Source organism: Tasmannia lanceolata, unplaced genomic scaffold (assembly GCF_043159265.1).
Source record: "Tasmannia lanceolata isolate RefF3 unplaced genomic scaffold, GAP_Taslan_0.1 ptg000008l, whole genome shotgun sequence".
Lineage (NCBI taxonomy): Eukaryota > Viridiplantae > Streptophyta > Magnoliopsida > Canellales > Winteraceae > Tasmannia > Tasmannia lanceolata.
In genome coordinates, this window is record NW_027518685.1 from 4,421,667 (window position 1) to 4,438,778 (window position 17,112).

The 17,112-nt window shown below is 38.0% G+C and overlaps 1 protein-coding gene and 1 pseudogene across 3 annotated transcripts; both read right to left on the bottom strand.

Annotated features, from left to right (window-relative positions):
- Positions 1 to 1,047: 1,047 nt before the first annotated feature.
- LOC143882586 (pre-mRNA-splicing factor SLU7 pseudogene) lies at positions 1,048 to 3,056 on the bottom strand (annotated as a pseudogene). The gene is made up of 2 exons (XR_013252274.1): positions 2,972 to 3,056; positions 1,048 to 2,849 (listed from the first exon to the last, which is right to left on the bottom strand). The product of XR_013252274.1 is annotated as a pre-mRNA-splicing factor SLU7 pseudogene (transcript).
- A 4,403-nt stretch (positions 3,057 to 7,459) lies between these two features.
- Positions 7,460 to 11,856, bottom strand: BBX10 (B-box type zinc finger protein with CCT domain-containing protein). 2 transcript variants are annotated; one of them, XM_077387373.1, is made up of 5 exons: positions 11,706 to 11,856; positions 10,667 to 11,578; positions 9,595 to 9,822; positions 8,300 to 8,631; positions 7,460 to 8,155 (listed from the first exon to the last, which is right to left on the bottom strand). In XM_077387373.1, the coding sequence occupies exons 2-5, from the start codon at positions 11,255 to 11,257 to the stop codon at positions 8,029 to 8,031; spliced, it is 1,278 nt and encodes a 425-aa protein (XP_077243488.1). In that variant the 5' UTR covers positions 11,258 to 11,578; positions 11,706 to 11,856; the 3' UTR covers positions 7,460 to 8,028. The 2 variants fall into 2 exon arrangements, with proteins under 2 accessions (XP_077243488.1, XP_077243490.1); XM_077387375.1 differs by having other exon boundaries at positions 10,667 to 11,392; positions 11,706 to 11,849.
- Positions 11,857 to 17,112: the final 5,256 nt, after the last annotated feature.

Sequence of the window (17,112 nt, forward strand, 5' to 3'; positions counted from 1 at the left end):
CACAGGCAGTAAAAGGATCTTAGTGGAAACCAACCACTCCAAACAACTGATACCAAAAATATGGTTGATGAGGCACATATACATTTCTCTTGAATCTAATGGAAATTAAAGTAAGCTCTTACCATTGTTAATGATCAATTTGTTATTCTATTAGAAGCACCGACCATGGTAGGGAGATATAAATTTTTCTATTGACCATCGCGGAATGATTGACAGTCATTATCTAGTTTGAAGGCGTGTTAGAGTGTACAGACAAAAATTATCAAGATTGACATGTTTTCGAGAACTACCCACAACATTTTAACCATTGTTTCAAAACTCCCCGCATCAATCGTCTACTAGGATATGCTTTGGCCATGTTTTCGCCCATATCAGCATTTTGAAACACTGATTTGAACTAAAACCCATCATCATAATGAGAGAAAGAATATCATGAATGAAAGTTCACTGAAAAAGGTATTATGCAAAGCTACTCGGACCCCATACCTCCATATTGAATCTTGATAATATCTTTAATAAGGTGCTTGGTAAGGAGCAACTGTTGCTCTATAGTCTAATCTTGGACTATATGGCATTCATTATCTTGTTTAAAGGTGCCTTAAAATGGAAAAAAAAATGAACCTAACATGCAGGTAGAAAATAGAGTTGTCTCTTAAATCAATTTTACCTTACCAAATATTTTAACAAAGGGAAATGATTTCAGCGCTCCAATGTTTTGATAAGCATGCGCTCACTTGTTTGTCGTGTAGTATTTAAAGGGTTTTAAGAGCTTTTTGAGAACTGTAATATCCTCTGACATCCCTTTAAATACTACACGACAAACAAGTGGAGCGCATGTTTATTAAAACACTTGAGCGAAGAAATCATTTCCCTTTAACAAATCTTAAGTACAGCGAGTTACTGGGAAGACACATAACAAAATCTTTCATTTACTGACTGGAATTGAAGTGAACAAAAGAGAGATGATTTAGAACACAAAACAGAGGATAACCTCTGAATTAAAGTGGAAAAATATACCATCCACGTTTTCTAGAGGGTAAATAAAACGAATATTTAAATGACACTGTGCATTAAATCAACAACATGAAATCTAATATAAAGGTATAAACATTTGTAAGCAATACATGAACTTCATCATCTTTCTAAAGCTAGTGAATATACAAGAGAAAATACGGTTAGAAGCTCGCCAAAACCAGGCGCCAAAGGAGCTTGTCCTGCTTACCAACATACAATGGAACATCGAATCCATATCAATGCAGAAAATCTTTCATTGGATCGTGATGGTGTACTTTCTTCATTCTATATGCCTCCATATCCTCCACAGTAACCTCATCATCCCATGTAACATTGTATTTTCTTTTCCTTTCATCTTTCTCTGCCCTCTTCCTCTCATCCTCCTTCTTAAGCGCTACTGCAAGGAGTTTCTGATCGAGGACCAAGTCATCCGCTATATCTGTACCCCAAGTAGCCACCCTTTTCTCTTCAGCTTGTTCAGGCTTTTCTTCTGCAGCCTCTTCACGAGCCATGTTAGCCTTCATAAGGTCTGTCGCGGCTTCAGCAGCCTCATTTCCAGCAGTGCCTGTACAGTAGCTATTTCTTATCATCTGCTCGCAACACTTGTATCCCCAATGGTGATCCTTCCACCATGAACCCCAAACAGTTGTGTGGTTATTAATGCAGACATCTTCTTCATACTTGCTCCTCGGAAGGGACATCTCCTGGCCCTTTATGATTCTACCAGCACGATCATATTCAACCTCCAGCTCACTTTGTCCAAGGAGAAGTTCTCGTGGAATTTCTTCTTCTGAAGCTGCATTGCCATACTTCTTCATGATGGTGTCTTTCGTTTGGGACTTCAATTTCTCTTTATTAACCTTATAATCCTTATAAAGCAACTCAGCTTGAGATGGAGCTGCCTGCATATGAATATCCTGTCCTTTCTCAAAAGCCTCCCAAGCGTGGATATTAAGTTGCTTAAACTCCAATGCCTGCCCACTGACTCTATACTGGTTATCACCTTCATAAAACTTCTCATTCAGGTCACTCTCTGGAAGAGGATCCTAACGCATAGACCGTGTTTTTGGATCATAATGAGCAGAATTAACATCAAGATTCAAAAGGTATTTCGTGTGTCCTCTCTAATACGCAAATTCCTCACAGTTCCAGTGCTTCCCCCACCCGTGGTGCGCACCCGTTTTTCCACCTTTGCGAAATCCATCTGTCTACTTTCATCCACCTTTGCTTCGTCCACCTTCAACGAATCCTCATCATCCTCTTCATCACTATTGTTTTTCTCCTCTAGCTTCTTAAGTTGCTTCTCCTTCAGGTAATTCCTTCTCGCCTCATCCCTTGCCTCATATCTCTCAATTACACTAGAATAAGTGGTCATATCATACCCATTCCAGCGATCACGTTTTCCATCATAATCAAGTTGAAAACTCTCTATTTTCTCATCGGGTGCTATGTGTTTGTTAGTCCATTTTGCACCCAATTTACGTGGCCTCTCCGGGCATGACTTTGCGGTATGAGTCATTGCACCACAGTTTTCACAAGCACCCTTTCTATATTTATCAGCCTGATAAATTTTGGCACCTCTGTCATACCAAGACCAAGACTTTGTGTAGTCAGGGTCTGATTTCCAATTCTTTTGATGTTTTAAACTTGGTCTCTCTGCATTAAGATACCAAGGTGTAGATGACACGTACTGAGGAATATGAGGATTTATCTCTTTTCCATCTTCATCAACCTCTGCTGGGGCAAGCCCAGCTTTACGAGCTTCCTCCAACTCTAGTTGATTTCGATGATCCTCTTGCGATTTAAAGCTCATAGACGCGGTCGCCATCACAGACCTGTTTCAATTCGAAGAAGGTGAAAACCCAAATCCTAACAGTAACCCTTTTGGAAGACAGAAAAGAAAGTCAGAAATTCTCAAAAGTATGTGGGAGATTTTGTAAAAATCATGAACCCTAACCCTTTTGGAAGCAATTCCCAGCCGTACACAGCGCTCTTCGCAACCTAGTTTTCTTCAGGTTTTTGTCTCTAACGTTATGGCGCTCTGCCCTTTTATATAGAGAGAAGAAACAAATGCTATTCTAATAGAACTCTATTCAAAACCGAGAAATAATATGGTGTAACGCCTTACAACAATAAGGCCTTTGTACGGTAGAAGTACCACCCTTGAAATTTGATCCAACAGCAGCTCCTCAAAATGAAAAAATGAGCTGCTGTTGGATCTACACCATATAAAATCTCAATCAAACTTTCTAAAAACCAACCACTTTCTAATGACTAGTTACTAATTAACCAAAGACAGTAAACTTTCCTAATTATACTACTTTCTAAACCCAAAAACCATTAATTAAGAAACTAACGCATTTCCTTTTCTAATAACAACTTCAACAAAATTAGAAACTCCCAACCCAATTAATGTGTGGGCCCGCACCGGCCCGCCTGCTGCATACTTAGGGGCAAAAAAAAAAAAACAGGGTTTGGTTGGGTTGGGTTGAGTTCAGGCCGGGTTCCGATTCGGGTTCGGGTTCCTCTTCCGGATGAGTTTTCCCAACCCACGTTGAGTTTGAGTCGGATTCGGGTTGAGGGCTTGGGCAACCCGATCCGAGTGAAACCTGGTATTTGTTATCATAGTTTTTTTTTTTTTTTTTTGTAAGCTTAAGGACTCGGAATGGGTTGGGTTGGAAAGAAGGGTTCCTCGGAATGGGTTGGGTTGGAAAGAAGGGTTCCTCGCGTTGGATCGGGTTGGAAAGAAGGGTTCCTCGCGTTGGATCGGGTTGGAAAGAAGGGTTCCTCGCGTTGGATCGGGTTGGAAATTGGGTCGGGTCGGGTCGGGTTTGGGTTGAGTAAATGGCTCCTCGGATCGGGTTTGTTGGATGTTTTAATGTTTTAATGCCTTAAGGGCTTTAAATTTTGAATATTTCAAATGCTTTACTTCTTTATATGCATTTATGCCTATTTAAATATTTTATACATTTTACACCTTGATTCTTTAAGTCCTTTATTCATTATTTAATGTTGTGAAGGTTTTGCACTTTAATTTCAATTTCCAATCGTTTACAGCTTTGACGAGAGAGACGTTTGAGAAGGTGGTATATACAACATTCTAGAGCATACAGGAGGAACTCAACGTTCACTTGGTTATATATACACAAAAGTCCCTTTTCATCTTACTGGATGTACAAGTTTTCTTTTTCCTTTTGAACATACTGTTCATCTATTTTTTACTTGTATTTTGCAAGTTTGCAAGATCTTTTCTTTTGGGCAATTTGTTTGGCATCAAGTGTTGTTTGATAGGTCCGAGACGGTGCATGCATACCGTCAACGACAAAGGAATTGGTGTTGTTTCCTGAAGATAGGTCGCAAGAGAACCCGATTGCATACCAAGCGTGGTGGGGGCGATAATCTATTTTAAGGGTAGGGTTATTCCGTAACGTGCCTCTACCACTCATCTTTATTTCAAATTCCATTTCATTTCCATTATTTATTTGGTTTGGTTCTTGCTAACGGATTTGAGGTTTACATTCAAGATCATCAAAGGTAATTTCAATTTCATTTTTCAGATTATATATTGAATAGATTGTTGAACTAATTTACTTGACCCCAAATTTTTCTCCAACAGGGTTCGGGTGGTCCTCAACCCGACCCGAGTTGCACCCCTACCTACGATGGTTTGGCCCCTCCAGCGAACGTATAGAGTCGGCGATGACTCTCAACACAAGATGGGATAGAAATTCTAAAATGAACTCAACAAAGAAGAAATCCTTTGACCCACAGGTAGTAAAAGGAGCTCAGTGGAAAAAACCAATCAATACAACTCAACTCAACAAAGCATTTGTCCCAAACTAGTTGGGATTGGCTAAATGAATCCTTTAGAAAAATTTCATGAAGAAGGTGAAAGGAATCTACCCGGCTCTAATCCTGGCTCTAGTTGGGTTTTTCTACGTGGATCATTTTCTTCCATTCTATCCAATCTAAAGTCATGTTCTCTGTTATTTTCCTAGCTATCAAGTCTTTCTTCACTGTTTCTATCCAAGTTGTTTTCGGTCTGCCCCTAGAAACAACCAGTCAATACAACTGATACGAAAATAATGGATGATGAGGCACATATACATTTCTCTTGAATCTAATGGAAATTAAAGGAAGCTCTTACCATTGTTAAGGATGAATTTATTATTCTATTAAAAACACTAACACGGTAGGGAGAAATATATTTTTCTATTGACCATCGTGGAATGATTGACAGTCATTATCTAGTTTGAAGGGGTGTTAAAACCTAAAATGTACATAAAAACATTATCAAGATTGACATGTTTCTACAACTACCCTCAACATTTTAACCATTGTTTCAAGACTCCCCGCATCAGTCTTTGTCCGAGTCAACTCCCTTTTTACCTGCGCCGATTTCTTTTCTGAGACTAGCATTTTGTGCCACCAAGTTTATCAAAACACTATTGACTCCCCCAAGTGATGAACACATCGACTGAGTACTCAGATGTATAAACCAAGTATTCGGCTGCTCTGAGTGGACTAGGATTTGCTTTGGCCATGTTTCGCCTGTATCAGAATTTTGAAAGACTGATTTGAACTAAAACCCATCATCATATGTAGAGAAAGCATATCAAGAATGAAAGTTCATTAAGAAGGAATTATGCAAAGCTACTTGGACCCGTACCTCCATATTGAAACAATGATATCTTTAATAAGGCACTTGGTAAGGATCAACCGTTGTTCTATAATCTATCTTGGAGTATATGGCATTCATTATCCTGTTTGAAGAGGCCTTAAAATGGGAAAACTGACCCTAACATGCAGGTAAAAAATAGATTTGTCCCTTAAATCAATTTTACCTGAACAGATAATTTTAAAAAAAACTTACGTTACCAAATATTAAAAAAAATCTGAAGTACAAAGACTTGAAGACACATAACAAAGTCTTTCATGAACTTCCAAAGACTCGTATTTAAGTGAACAAAAGATTGATTTTTTTTTTTTTTTGAATGGTAACAAAAGAGTGATAATTTAGAACACAAAACAGAGGACAACCTCTGAATTGAAGGGAAAAAATATAACATCCATGTTTCCTAGGGCGGAAACGAAATGAATATATAAATGGAACTGTGCAGTAAATCAACAGCATGAAATCTAATATAAGGGCCCGTTTGGATACCCCTTGGATTTGGATTTGGAGGTGAATTTGGATTTTCAAAATCCATGGATTTGAAATCAAGAATTTTAAAATTCACAAATCTATAAATAATGACGTTTGAATGACCACGTATAGATTTGGATTTCAAATCTAAATTAATTTTTTTTTGTTTGGATGCTCGTTGGATTTGAATTTGAAATCTAACAAAACCAAAAAGCCCTAAAATACTTGATATAGAGGCATTTCAACCATTTCCGTGATCCAGGGGTATTCTAGTCATTTTACCCGATATGGGGGTATTTTGATCGTTTTTTATGTTATGAGGGTGTTTTAGTCATTTTTCATGACTAAGGATATTTGGTCATTTTCACCCGGTATAGGTGTATTCTGGTCATTTTGCATGACCCGGGAGTATTCTAGTCATTTTACCTAATATGACGTATTTTTATCATTTTTATCTCATGAGGGTATTTTTAGTCATTTTAGTCATTTTTCATGAGTTGCCCATAGGTCATTTTCACTTGATATAGGGGTATTTCGATAATTTTCCATTATCTTGAGGTATTTTACTCATTTTACCCTATATGAGGTTATTTTGATCATTTTTATGTCATAAGGGTATTTTAGTCATTTTGCACGACTCGGGAGTATTTTGTCATTTTTACATGGTATAGGGGTATTTCTAGTCATTTTACCTAATATGACGTATTTTTATCATTTTTATCTCACGATGGTATTTTTAGTCATTTTTTATGAGCCATGGGTTATTTTTACTTGATCTAGGAGCATTTTAGTAATTTTCCATGATATTGGGGTATTCTAGTCATTTCACCTTGTATGAGGTTATTTTGATCATTTTTATGTCATAAGGGTATTTTAGTCATTTTGAATGACTCAGGGATATTTTGTCATTTTTACTGGTATAGGGGTATTTTGGTCATTTTGCCTGACTCGTGGGTTTTCTAGTCATTTTATCTAATACGATGTATTTTGATCAATTTTTAATGTCATGTGGGTACTTAAGTCATTTAACACTTTTCTGGTATATTTTGGTCATTTTAACCTCTTGGGTCTGATTTAGATTTATAAATAACCTCTCGCATAAAGGATTTATAAATCCAAAAAATTACACTAACATGAGGAATTTGTAAATCTTGTGGATTTCACTCAAATTCAAATCCAGATGTCATAAAGGCTTGCCAAACGCTGAATTTGGATTTAAAAATCCAAATTCACGTCCAAATCCAAATCCAAGGGGTGTAAGCAATACATGAACTTTCTCATCTTTCTAAAGCTAGGGAATACAAAAGAGAAACTATATATATTTCACCTTTAAATGTTCTTTCTATAATTAAACTTATTAATGTATCATTTTTTATCAACTACCCAGAAAAAATTTTATGCAAAATTGGCTGCATTTCCTTCAAGTATGGAGAGAAGGAAGTTGATCCAAAAGCTTCTGCTGCAACTCTTACCATGTTACAGAAATTTTATACATAAGAATTGGTTGGAAACTTCACAAATCAACATAAAGTTCTCATCACAGGTAGTGAAATCCTAATATGCATTTGGAGAAGATAGGTTGCTTGACTGCCTTCTAGCAAGCTTGCATTCCTACAAGCTATCTTTTTTTAAATGGATTCCTATAAGCTATCTTAATGAACCATAATATTTTATTTTCCTTTTCACATGTGCTCTGACCAGATCCCACTGCTTGTTCATTTCCAGACCCTTTACAGCAGCTTTTTAAACACAGAGGACATGATGTGTATGTTGAATTGTATCAAAGCTCTTGGAGGTAGGATGATTTGATACCATAACCAAGAAAGTGTTGCATTGTAAAGTAGGGCGAAGAGGATGAAGTTACAGGATCAACAATTTCTTGCTACTAGAGGATCGTAGTCATAAGCTTCACCAGCCTTCACAAACCTTCCTTTCACTCGCTTTCTAGTATCGGCTCTGGCTTTACGGGAAGCGTATCGTATTTGTTTACCAAACCTGTAAGTCATACGTACAGAAAATGTTCAAAGGTCAAGTAATCAGAAAATGCAAAAATGGACCAAAATTGTATGGAGATTATGCTAAAATAAACTATGAAACAAAATCAAATATCATCTACTAATATAAAGTTGATCGACATACATTCGGGTTTTCTTTTTCTCATTGTATCTCATCTTTGCTTTGTCCCTTGCTTGCGGGCAGATAGTTTCCAAATTTGAGTCCCATGGTGACTCACCCGTGAGAAACATTGGTGATACACAACAATCTTGACAATCAGCAGCACTACTTTCACCGGTGAGGTTGGAGAGTGAAAGTGGCATAGTTGAATGTAGCCCTAGGTTGATGTTCATATTAGCACCGTGATTGAAAAGTACTCGATCTGCACTGCTAGTAACAGCTTGAACCCCACCAACTGTCCCAGCAACACAGGAAGATTGAAGAGTCATGCAATCATGTTGCCCTGAAGAAGATGCCTGAAGAAAATACAAAGGATGACCATCAGACATTATTCATTTTTTGGTCTTGTTGAAAAAATAAAATTACCAATATAATTATTGTAGTCATTAACTACAGTGTCTCATGACCAATGAAACAAATTCAGAAGTGACCAAAATGTCCATGTTCAAAAAACCAAGTTTGAAGTTGAAGGAGACTAATGTGAATAACAAGAAGCATCAATAAAAATGCCAGTTACTAGCATAACAGAATGCAACAAACATTATTTCAGTTATTTCTTTTACATTTGCAGGTTATAAATCATGTTCATTTTAAGTCATTAGATTGTGAAGGAAAATGAACAAGCTGGAAAGAATTGAAAATCGAGAGAGCTCTAATCTCTTAAAACAGGATCAAACACAAGGTGCAGCGGTGCAGCCAACGACAAAATGAGATGCAAGAAACGCAAACACACAAAGCAAGAACGCAAGATTTAAGTAGTTCGGCAGTGTGCCTACATCCACGGGAGAAGAAAGTTTCACGATTTAAATTGGGAGGAACTTGCCTTTTTAAGTTACCCATACACATTAAAATGGGTGCCCAGGCCATCCAACATGTAAATTAGAAGTGTAAAATGCATAACCCTGCTGTACCTGTCTCTTATCCCTGTCCTACTCAGGTAAAGTAGCTTTTCACTGGCAAAAACAGCCATATAGGAGCCATGATACATGTTCCTTATGAAAAGTTGGTCTCAATCCATTCTACATATAATGCTTGAATTTTTTATTAGATATAAACCATCAAGTCATTCTATTTATAAAACCATTCGGTGTGAAATAATAATAATAATATCTTAGTGTACTATAGTTGTGAATATCTAACTGCAATAGAGTATCAAAATCTTCATAAGAATAGAGAAAAAAAATATGGAAAAACAGAGAAAAATATAGGTGGATGCAAATAGTACATTAAGCTGCAAAAGATACAGATGAGGAAGGAACCTCTATGGAAATTTCATGGGGACCATTTGAATCAGCAACAGAAAAGTTCTTCTCCGGAAATAAACAATCCATTCCTACATCTTCAAAAAGGTATCGTGGATGACTTTGGGAACTTCCAAATAGCTCATCACTGTTTTCAAAACTCAAGGCAACATCATCCAGGTTGAAACCTTCAAAAAGATCATCGCCATCAGAAATCCCAAGGTCTTTCAGGGGAGGACAGCCCATCTGCGCATCACAATAAATGAAGGCACTAATTAAATAAATCACAGCTCATGTAACAGTATCACATTAACAGATAATAAATTAACAAACTAATTTTGATTATTCGCCTCAAGTGGTTAAGGCCATTATGCAATATACAAGTAGAATAGATTCACTGACCATTTACTTCAAGCATCTATATGCATGGAGATTCAAACCCAACCACCCACACATACGAGCACACTCTTCAATTCTCGTTAATATAATTTACCAATTGATACATCTTTAAAATGTAAGTAAACTTCACTATATAGGAGATATGATAAGCCATACATCGAAGACAAGGGAAATATTACATTGGTTACAAGAAAGTTAATTTAACTATAGTCCACTAATCAGTTCCAAGCCAAGCATAAATCAAAGCCATTAAATGAGCCTTGGTTTTCAGGAAATATGCAAAATCTTTATCTTATGCCTATAAAATGCAAGCAGCGGATACATTCCAGTGCAGAAACTATAGTGAATAGGTACTACTAAGATACCATTAAAAAAAAGGTACTACTAAGATGATGAAGAAAGAAGAGAACACATGAATAGGACTATCAGAAAGGCCTATATACAGGAAATTTTATTTTTTTTAAAAGAACTAAAACAGGTATTGATATGATTGCTTGTAAGTTCAAAATGGGTATTCATTTAAGTAACTGAATGATGGGTTCTTCAAGGTCAATAAGAACAGAAGCAAGCCAACAAAACAGCATATTGTATTTCAATTCCCAAAATCACATAACTTCATCAAAATGATATAGAGCAAAAAAGCACCCTATTTACCATCTCAAGCATGACATTCCATCAGTAATGGTATTACCTTGGATAAGTTTGGCTCCTCGAAATACATTGGTTGATCTCCGCGGAAAGGTATAGAATTCTCATTAGTCATCACAGAAGACGAACCCATCCAAGGCTTCAATTTTATGCAAGAATTCAACTCATTCAATCCACTGGCGGCCGCTAATCCAACCGAGCTTCCATTCTCTCCAGTTTCCCAACAGTAACTCACACAATTCTCGTTTATAGTCATCATACCAGATCCCATACTAGCATCCAAATCATTCAGCGAGGAATCCCCAATTAAACAAGAAAAGAACTTCGAAAGCTCCGCCAAAGAAGGACAACCTGAATAACTATTAACTGTCTGTCGACTATGCACCGACCCAACATTTGAACAACCTTGCCCATTCCAATCACAGTTCTGACAGAGAGATAGCTTTTCGTCCAAGCAGCGAATTATGGCGGGTTGTGAACTGCATCTATCACATAAAAGAGCTCGTAGATGCCTCCGTGAGAGGGCATTCGCCGAGTGAATGTAACTATCACATGAAAGGCAGAGACGAGCAGTGTCCGATCTGCAATAAACCACTGCTCTTTGTGCTCCACAAAAATTACACACTGGATCCATTCATAACATATACTAAAAACAATCTTTCCAAAGTAAAATTTCCGAATTCTACACAAAATTAGACCACCCGAAAACAATCCCTTCCATACCAAACTTCAATATCCGGCTTAAAATCGCAACCAAACCCTACCACCTCTGAAATATCAACCGAAAAAAGGTATTAAAAACGATCTATTAATAGTGATTCAGAGAAATCCTACTCAAGAAAGCTATGTATTCAGAATTTCTCAGCATTTTCCAATCGACAATCACAAAATCTATGATTTTCAAGAGACCCTCCACAGACTGATCACATCTACAAATCCCAAAAGGTAACAAATCCTGTAAAATAAAAAAGATTTCACAAATACAGAACAAAATCTCATTCAATTCAAAAAGAAAAAGAAAAAGAAACATATAATCATAAGAAAAATTCAGCTCAGAGAAAGGAAAAAAAAAAACACTTAACTCTGAATCTCCTTTCACTCTTAGTAGCAAAAGAGCCTAAAAATCATCAATTCAACAGATTACAACAGCCATAAAAAAATGGTAAGATCCATTTCAAATAGCTAATTTTCTTCAGAGAGAAGAGAGAACAAAACCCAACACGTTTTTTTTCTTATTTCAACATGTGTTCAGTTGGAGAGGCATTTATCATATTTCACACGTTAGAAACGTGACTACAACGTGGCAGTTGGGGAGTGGCTAAGAACCCCGAGACCTGATGACGTGGGACTTCGAAAGATCTGGTTCGGTCTTCGCCCTTTTACTCGCTCCGTACGCAAACCGTAAATAAATACAAAAACCAGGTGCGAGATGATATTAAAAGGGCAGCGGGGGTGGGGACTGTACGGATTAGAACCGGTCACAAACTTTCCGCCACGTCAGCGCGGTAAATCTGCCGACCCCAACTTTCTGCTGATCATTTGTTTCTGACACGTGGACCTCAAATCGGTGATATTACGTGGCATTCCGTACGCTGACTGGGTTTCTGCAAAACTACCCTGACCAGTAATTAGAGGCAGTCATGAGGTGACGTGGATTTCTGCGGAATTTTTGGATTGAGATGCTGAAAAAACACGTGTCGAAATGATAATGGTCTCCGCTGCTTTAGGCTGGCCAACTGCCAAACTCCATTAAAATGAAGGGAAATGATATATTCAACCCCCCCTTTCTTACTTGGGACAGCCCTCTCTAGTGTAAAACAGCATTCAGAATTACACTAGATGGGGTTGTCCAATGTTAAAAAAGAGGCGAATATATAACTTCCCTAAAAGGATTTGGGGACTCGGCATGTGGGCCCCACGATAATGGTCCGCAACCAGAAGTGTGCCGACCGGGGTCGCCTAATGTTGCGTCTCGCTGACACTTTCTGGACAAATTTAGCAATTTTTCCGGTAAATATCAATTGTCCACGTGGCGAACTTGTCTGTAATTTCGGTTTGTTGGGCCGAAATTTCTGTAATTTTGGCTTAAATTTTGTAAAGGAATAAAAAATTAATATTTTATGTGAAATTTTGCCAAAATTTTGTACGTTATGGATATTTTGGATTTCGGGATTTCGGTAGTTTAGGTGTCGATGTTGATTGGATTGCAGTTGAAATTTCAAACCATGGTTGCAGCGACTAAGTTCTCAGCCGAAATCAGCCCATTCACTTTTCTGTGAACAGTGAGATTAAAAGGCCTGTTTTCCTGTTAGATTAATCTAAGCCATTCTACTTTTTTTCAGAGCTAGGAAGGCTTTGTTTTGAACACAGATTGATAAAAAATAAAAATAAAATGTCATAGGAACGGTTTTAAATTTCGGTTTCGGAATGCGTTTCGTATCTAGTGACTCGCCCCATCTTACGCGAAAAATCGTTACGACCTATCATAGGCTCAAGGATCGAAATCCAGCGCTGCAGGGAGGTTGCCGATTGAACGACTAAAGCAGGTCGGATTAACGAGGAAGGGAAAGCCCTCGGGCCCGAGCCGCAAGGCGGCGGCCGGGGGGGGGGGGGGGGGGGAGGATGCGAGATTGAATAAGCGGCCCTATTCATTGGATGGGACGGACAAACTCATACAACTCCCAGCCAGCAAGCAGTTAGCTTTCCTCTATAAGGAATGGAAGTGTGGATGAATCGACATCAAATAGAGGAATTCGGTTTTTCTTTTCAGCAATAACATGATAAGAGCATCCCCACCCGGTCACCTCACCGAAACTGAAATTGTTGCCGAAATTTCAAAATTTCGTTCGAAATCCGACGGAATCAAAAAAAAAGAAAAGCAATACTTTATCCGGCATGAAATTTAGGCCAAAATTTCATAAAAATATTAAATAATGAATAAAATATAGTTTTAAGTGATCTTCCCCGAAATTTCAAAATTTCTGTTGAAATAAAGTAACATTTCTAGTATATCCAATTTCGATTTCGGTATCAACCGAAACCTCTGAAATTTCGGATTTCGGTCGAAATTTAAAACCTTGGTCATAGGTTCATCATTTAAAACCGATTTAGCAGAACATACTTCATTAGTTAAAAAACGCATTTTTTGGCCTTACTTTCAAACTTTACCGCCACTATATTCTTTAAATGACAAAATTTTAAATGTATTAACTACGCTTTTTTTTTTTTTTTTGTATATTTGACAGGTTTTTTCCTACATTTTTTAACCAATATTGTATCCCACTAGAATTTCTTTTCAACTTGTTTTGGTCCCAAATCACGTTTTGCTAACCAATTTTTTAAAATGCGGAAGCGGGCCAAAATGAGGCCAGAGAAAATCATAGTTGACTCAGTACGATCCAGTCGAGTACTTGGTTGATTCGGCTGAGTGCTGATTTGACTCGGTCATAACTGGGGCGAGTTGAAGGAGTTTTGTTCACCTTTGTACGGCAAAATGCGAACTGAGTCAAGATTGCAGCCAAGATAAAAAGGAGTCGACTCTAGCAGTCCACTATGACACCTTTTTCTACACTACAAGGTAGGGGTGGACATGGTTCGGGTCCAACCCGAGGAACGTAACCGAACCGAACCGGCCACTTTGGTTCTGTTCGGTTCAATTCCAAATTTAAGTGGTTCGGTTCTGGGTCCCATGTTTGGGAACAGTGAGAATTCGGTTCAGTTCTAGGTTTGGGATCCTGGAATCGAGAACCAAACAGGATGATACTTCCCCCCCCCCCCCCAAGTTTCTGTGAGAATGGTTCACTACTTGAAGATAAATTCCGCCCTTTAACATTTTTATTTGCCGTTTATACTTAATATAGCATTAAACTTTCATAGGCCAATGTTGAGCTTCGATCATTTCTATAGTATAGACTATAGAGCAGTAGTGCATCACTAGCATGATAACTAAGCCCATGCATTCCATTAATTCATCCAAAAAATGGAAAATTAAAAATTAAAAGAAAGTTAGGTAAACCCAGAACCAAACCCAACCGATGTAGTTTGGTTCTGGTTCAGTTCGATTCCAATAGTCAGTGGTTCGGTTATGGCTCCAAATTCTGGGAATCATTAGGGATTGTTTCGGTTTTGGGTATACCCCAGAACCGAACCGACCCAAACCATGTCTACCCCTACTACAAGGGGTGGTTCGTGGAAGAAAATGGGGCGAAGATATCATGGGAAATGATTTCAGCACTACCATGATTTGACAAAGATGCCCGATGCATCTTTTTGTTTCGTTTGATATGCGGATTTTAGAATCCAAGTTTTTAGTTTGAAAACAGTGTAAAAGAGGGTTCATGATCAAGCTGCTATATGCTGTCCTGACATTATTTCTTGGATTTTAACCTAGAAACATGGGATGATCCGCTACTCTCTGGTTGACGGAAAAAAGGGCCGACGGCTGGTCCGCTTCTTCTCGTCTCTTATCTACAATTTTGAAGAAATCCTGAATTCTAAAATCCGCGTATCCAAACGGCCTTGTAAAGGCTTTTTGATAACTGTAATATTCTATTGACAGCAATTAAAATACTAGAGAAATGATATGATGCCCGACCGTGAGAATGTAAAGGGCGGGTAAAGACAAAACCTACTGCCTTGGTTTTTGAACCAAGGAAAAGTAAGAAAAAGGGCTTTCTCTTGGATTAAAAATCAAGGGAGAGATGGTTTTCTCTTTCCGTCCGCGGATTCTAGAATCCGGGACTTCTTCAAAATTGTAGCTAAGAGAAAAGAGAAGAAGCGGACCAGCCGTCGTTTTTTACTCCTCGCCTTTCTTTCCGTCTGCAAGAGAGTAGCAGATCCTCCCATATTTTCAGGTTTTAGAAATCCTAAGGATGTAGGAGAGATTTTTAAAACCTGAATTTCTCACTTAAAATCAAAGAAACGCTATTAGGACAGCATACCTGCAACTTGATCATGAACCCTCTTTTACATTGTTTTCAAACTAAAAATCAATTCTAAAATCCGCTTATCCAAACAGCCCCTAAGATTGTTCGCGCATCATTATCAAAACATGGTAGCGCTGAAATCATTTCCCTATGCATTTTGCAAAAATGAATTGGGGACACGGAAGGGGAACCTGCTTGGCACTCTCTATGTGGGCCGAACTACTGATGTGGTCTGTCCCCCACATGCAGGAGCATGCACGACTAGACTAGTCGTCTCTCTGTCGCATCCTGTTAGCTCCAACAAATATACCACGTGGCGATCGAGACAAGAGGCGACCACGTGGGTCCACATCTTGCCTAATTGAGATCCTATGCACACAGATTGAGGTGCAAAGAATCAACGGTTGGGAGACATCTTTCTATGATCACCTAATCAGGGTGGGGCCCATGCAATAAGATGGACTTGCGATGGCTATAAAATGCATAGAATCATCTGACGGGTGAGAGTTTGTACCAATCCCTAGTGCCTAGCATATAAATATCTGGGATAAATTGAACAAGTGTTCCATACCACCAACTTAACATATTTTTAAAATGGGGGCTGAGATCTGCACGACCATGTTTTGATAATGGGAAGAATCACCTTGCTTTACACTAATCTAATTAGATGGTGAGAGCCCTAATGGCTTTTGATAGCTGGTTAAAAAAGTTTGAGAGCTGCTAGCAAAACGGGATTTCGATTTGAAAATAAAGTCGAAACCCTATGTTGTGACACATGCCCAAGAAGACAAGGAAGTGAGCTCAAATAACCACAAAATGCGATTGGAAATGACCAAATTGTCTGTTATTTTCCAAACGAAATCCCGTTTTGGAAGTGTTTTCCAAAATATTTGTTGGGATGAATCACTTCCATCAATAAGAGGGTTATAGGTTTAAACAACTTTTAACCTTAGAATTTACAGGCTGATTTCACTATCATAATTATTTTTTCCTTTTTTATCAGTTTCATGTTACATATTTTCTTAGTAAGAGGGATTTTTTTTTTAATAAATCATCTCCTTCACATTGGGACCCACACTTAAGGTTGGACGTCTAACTCTTCTAGAAAGTCTTTCACAGAGGGGTTTTTTTTTTAAGAGAGAGTTTTATATGATAAATCCCATATTATCTTCAAGTGAAATAAATATTATTTAATTAGTTGTGTGGTGTGATTATGAGTTTATGACTACTAGTTCTAATTAAATTAAGCTCTATTAATATCTATCTCTTCTTGATGGAAGGAGAGAGAGATATTCAGAGATAAAAATTTCCATCTAAAGGGGTCCCTAGTCTGAGAAGGAAGGGATCAACCATCTTCAAATCAGAACCACTCTTTTCACTGTTTGTGGTATGTGTGTGGAGATCAATGGATTCCGCTAACTAATTTCCATGGCTGGAGGTATGCTTCCGCTAACTACTCTGTATAATTTTAGCACACCCCGGCCAAAGCCCTTGAATCCACGAGGGAAAAAGAATGATGGGAAAATAGTGAACTAAAATTTTAGGGAAATGATTTCAGCGCTCC

What these genes read in the sequence shown, in the direction of transcription:
- BBX10 (XM_077387373.1), bottom strand. Translation starts at nt 11,257, where the DNA reads ATGGATCCAGTGTGTAATTTTTGTGGAGCACAAAGAGCAGTGGTTTAT. An exon ending in CCCATGAAATTTCCATAGAG is followed by an intron (nt 8,632 to 9,594) that starts GTTCCTTCCTCA and finishes TATTTTCTTCAG; the next exon opens with GCATCTTCTTCAGGGCAACA. An exon ending in GAGAAAAAGAAAACCCGAAT is followed by an intron (nt 8,156 to 8,299) that starts GTATGTCGATCA and finishes TATGACTTACAG; the next exon opens with GTTTGGTAAACAAATACGAT.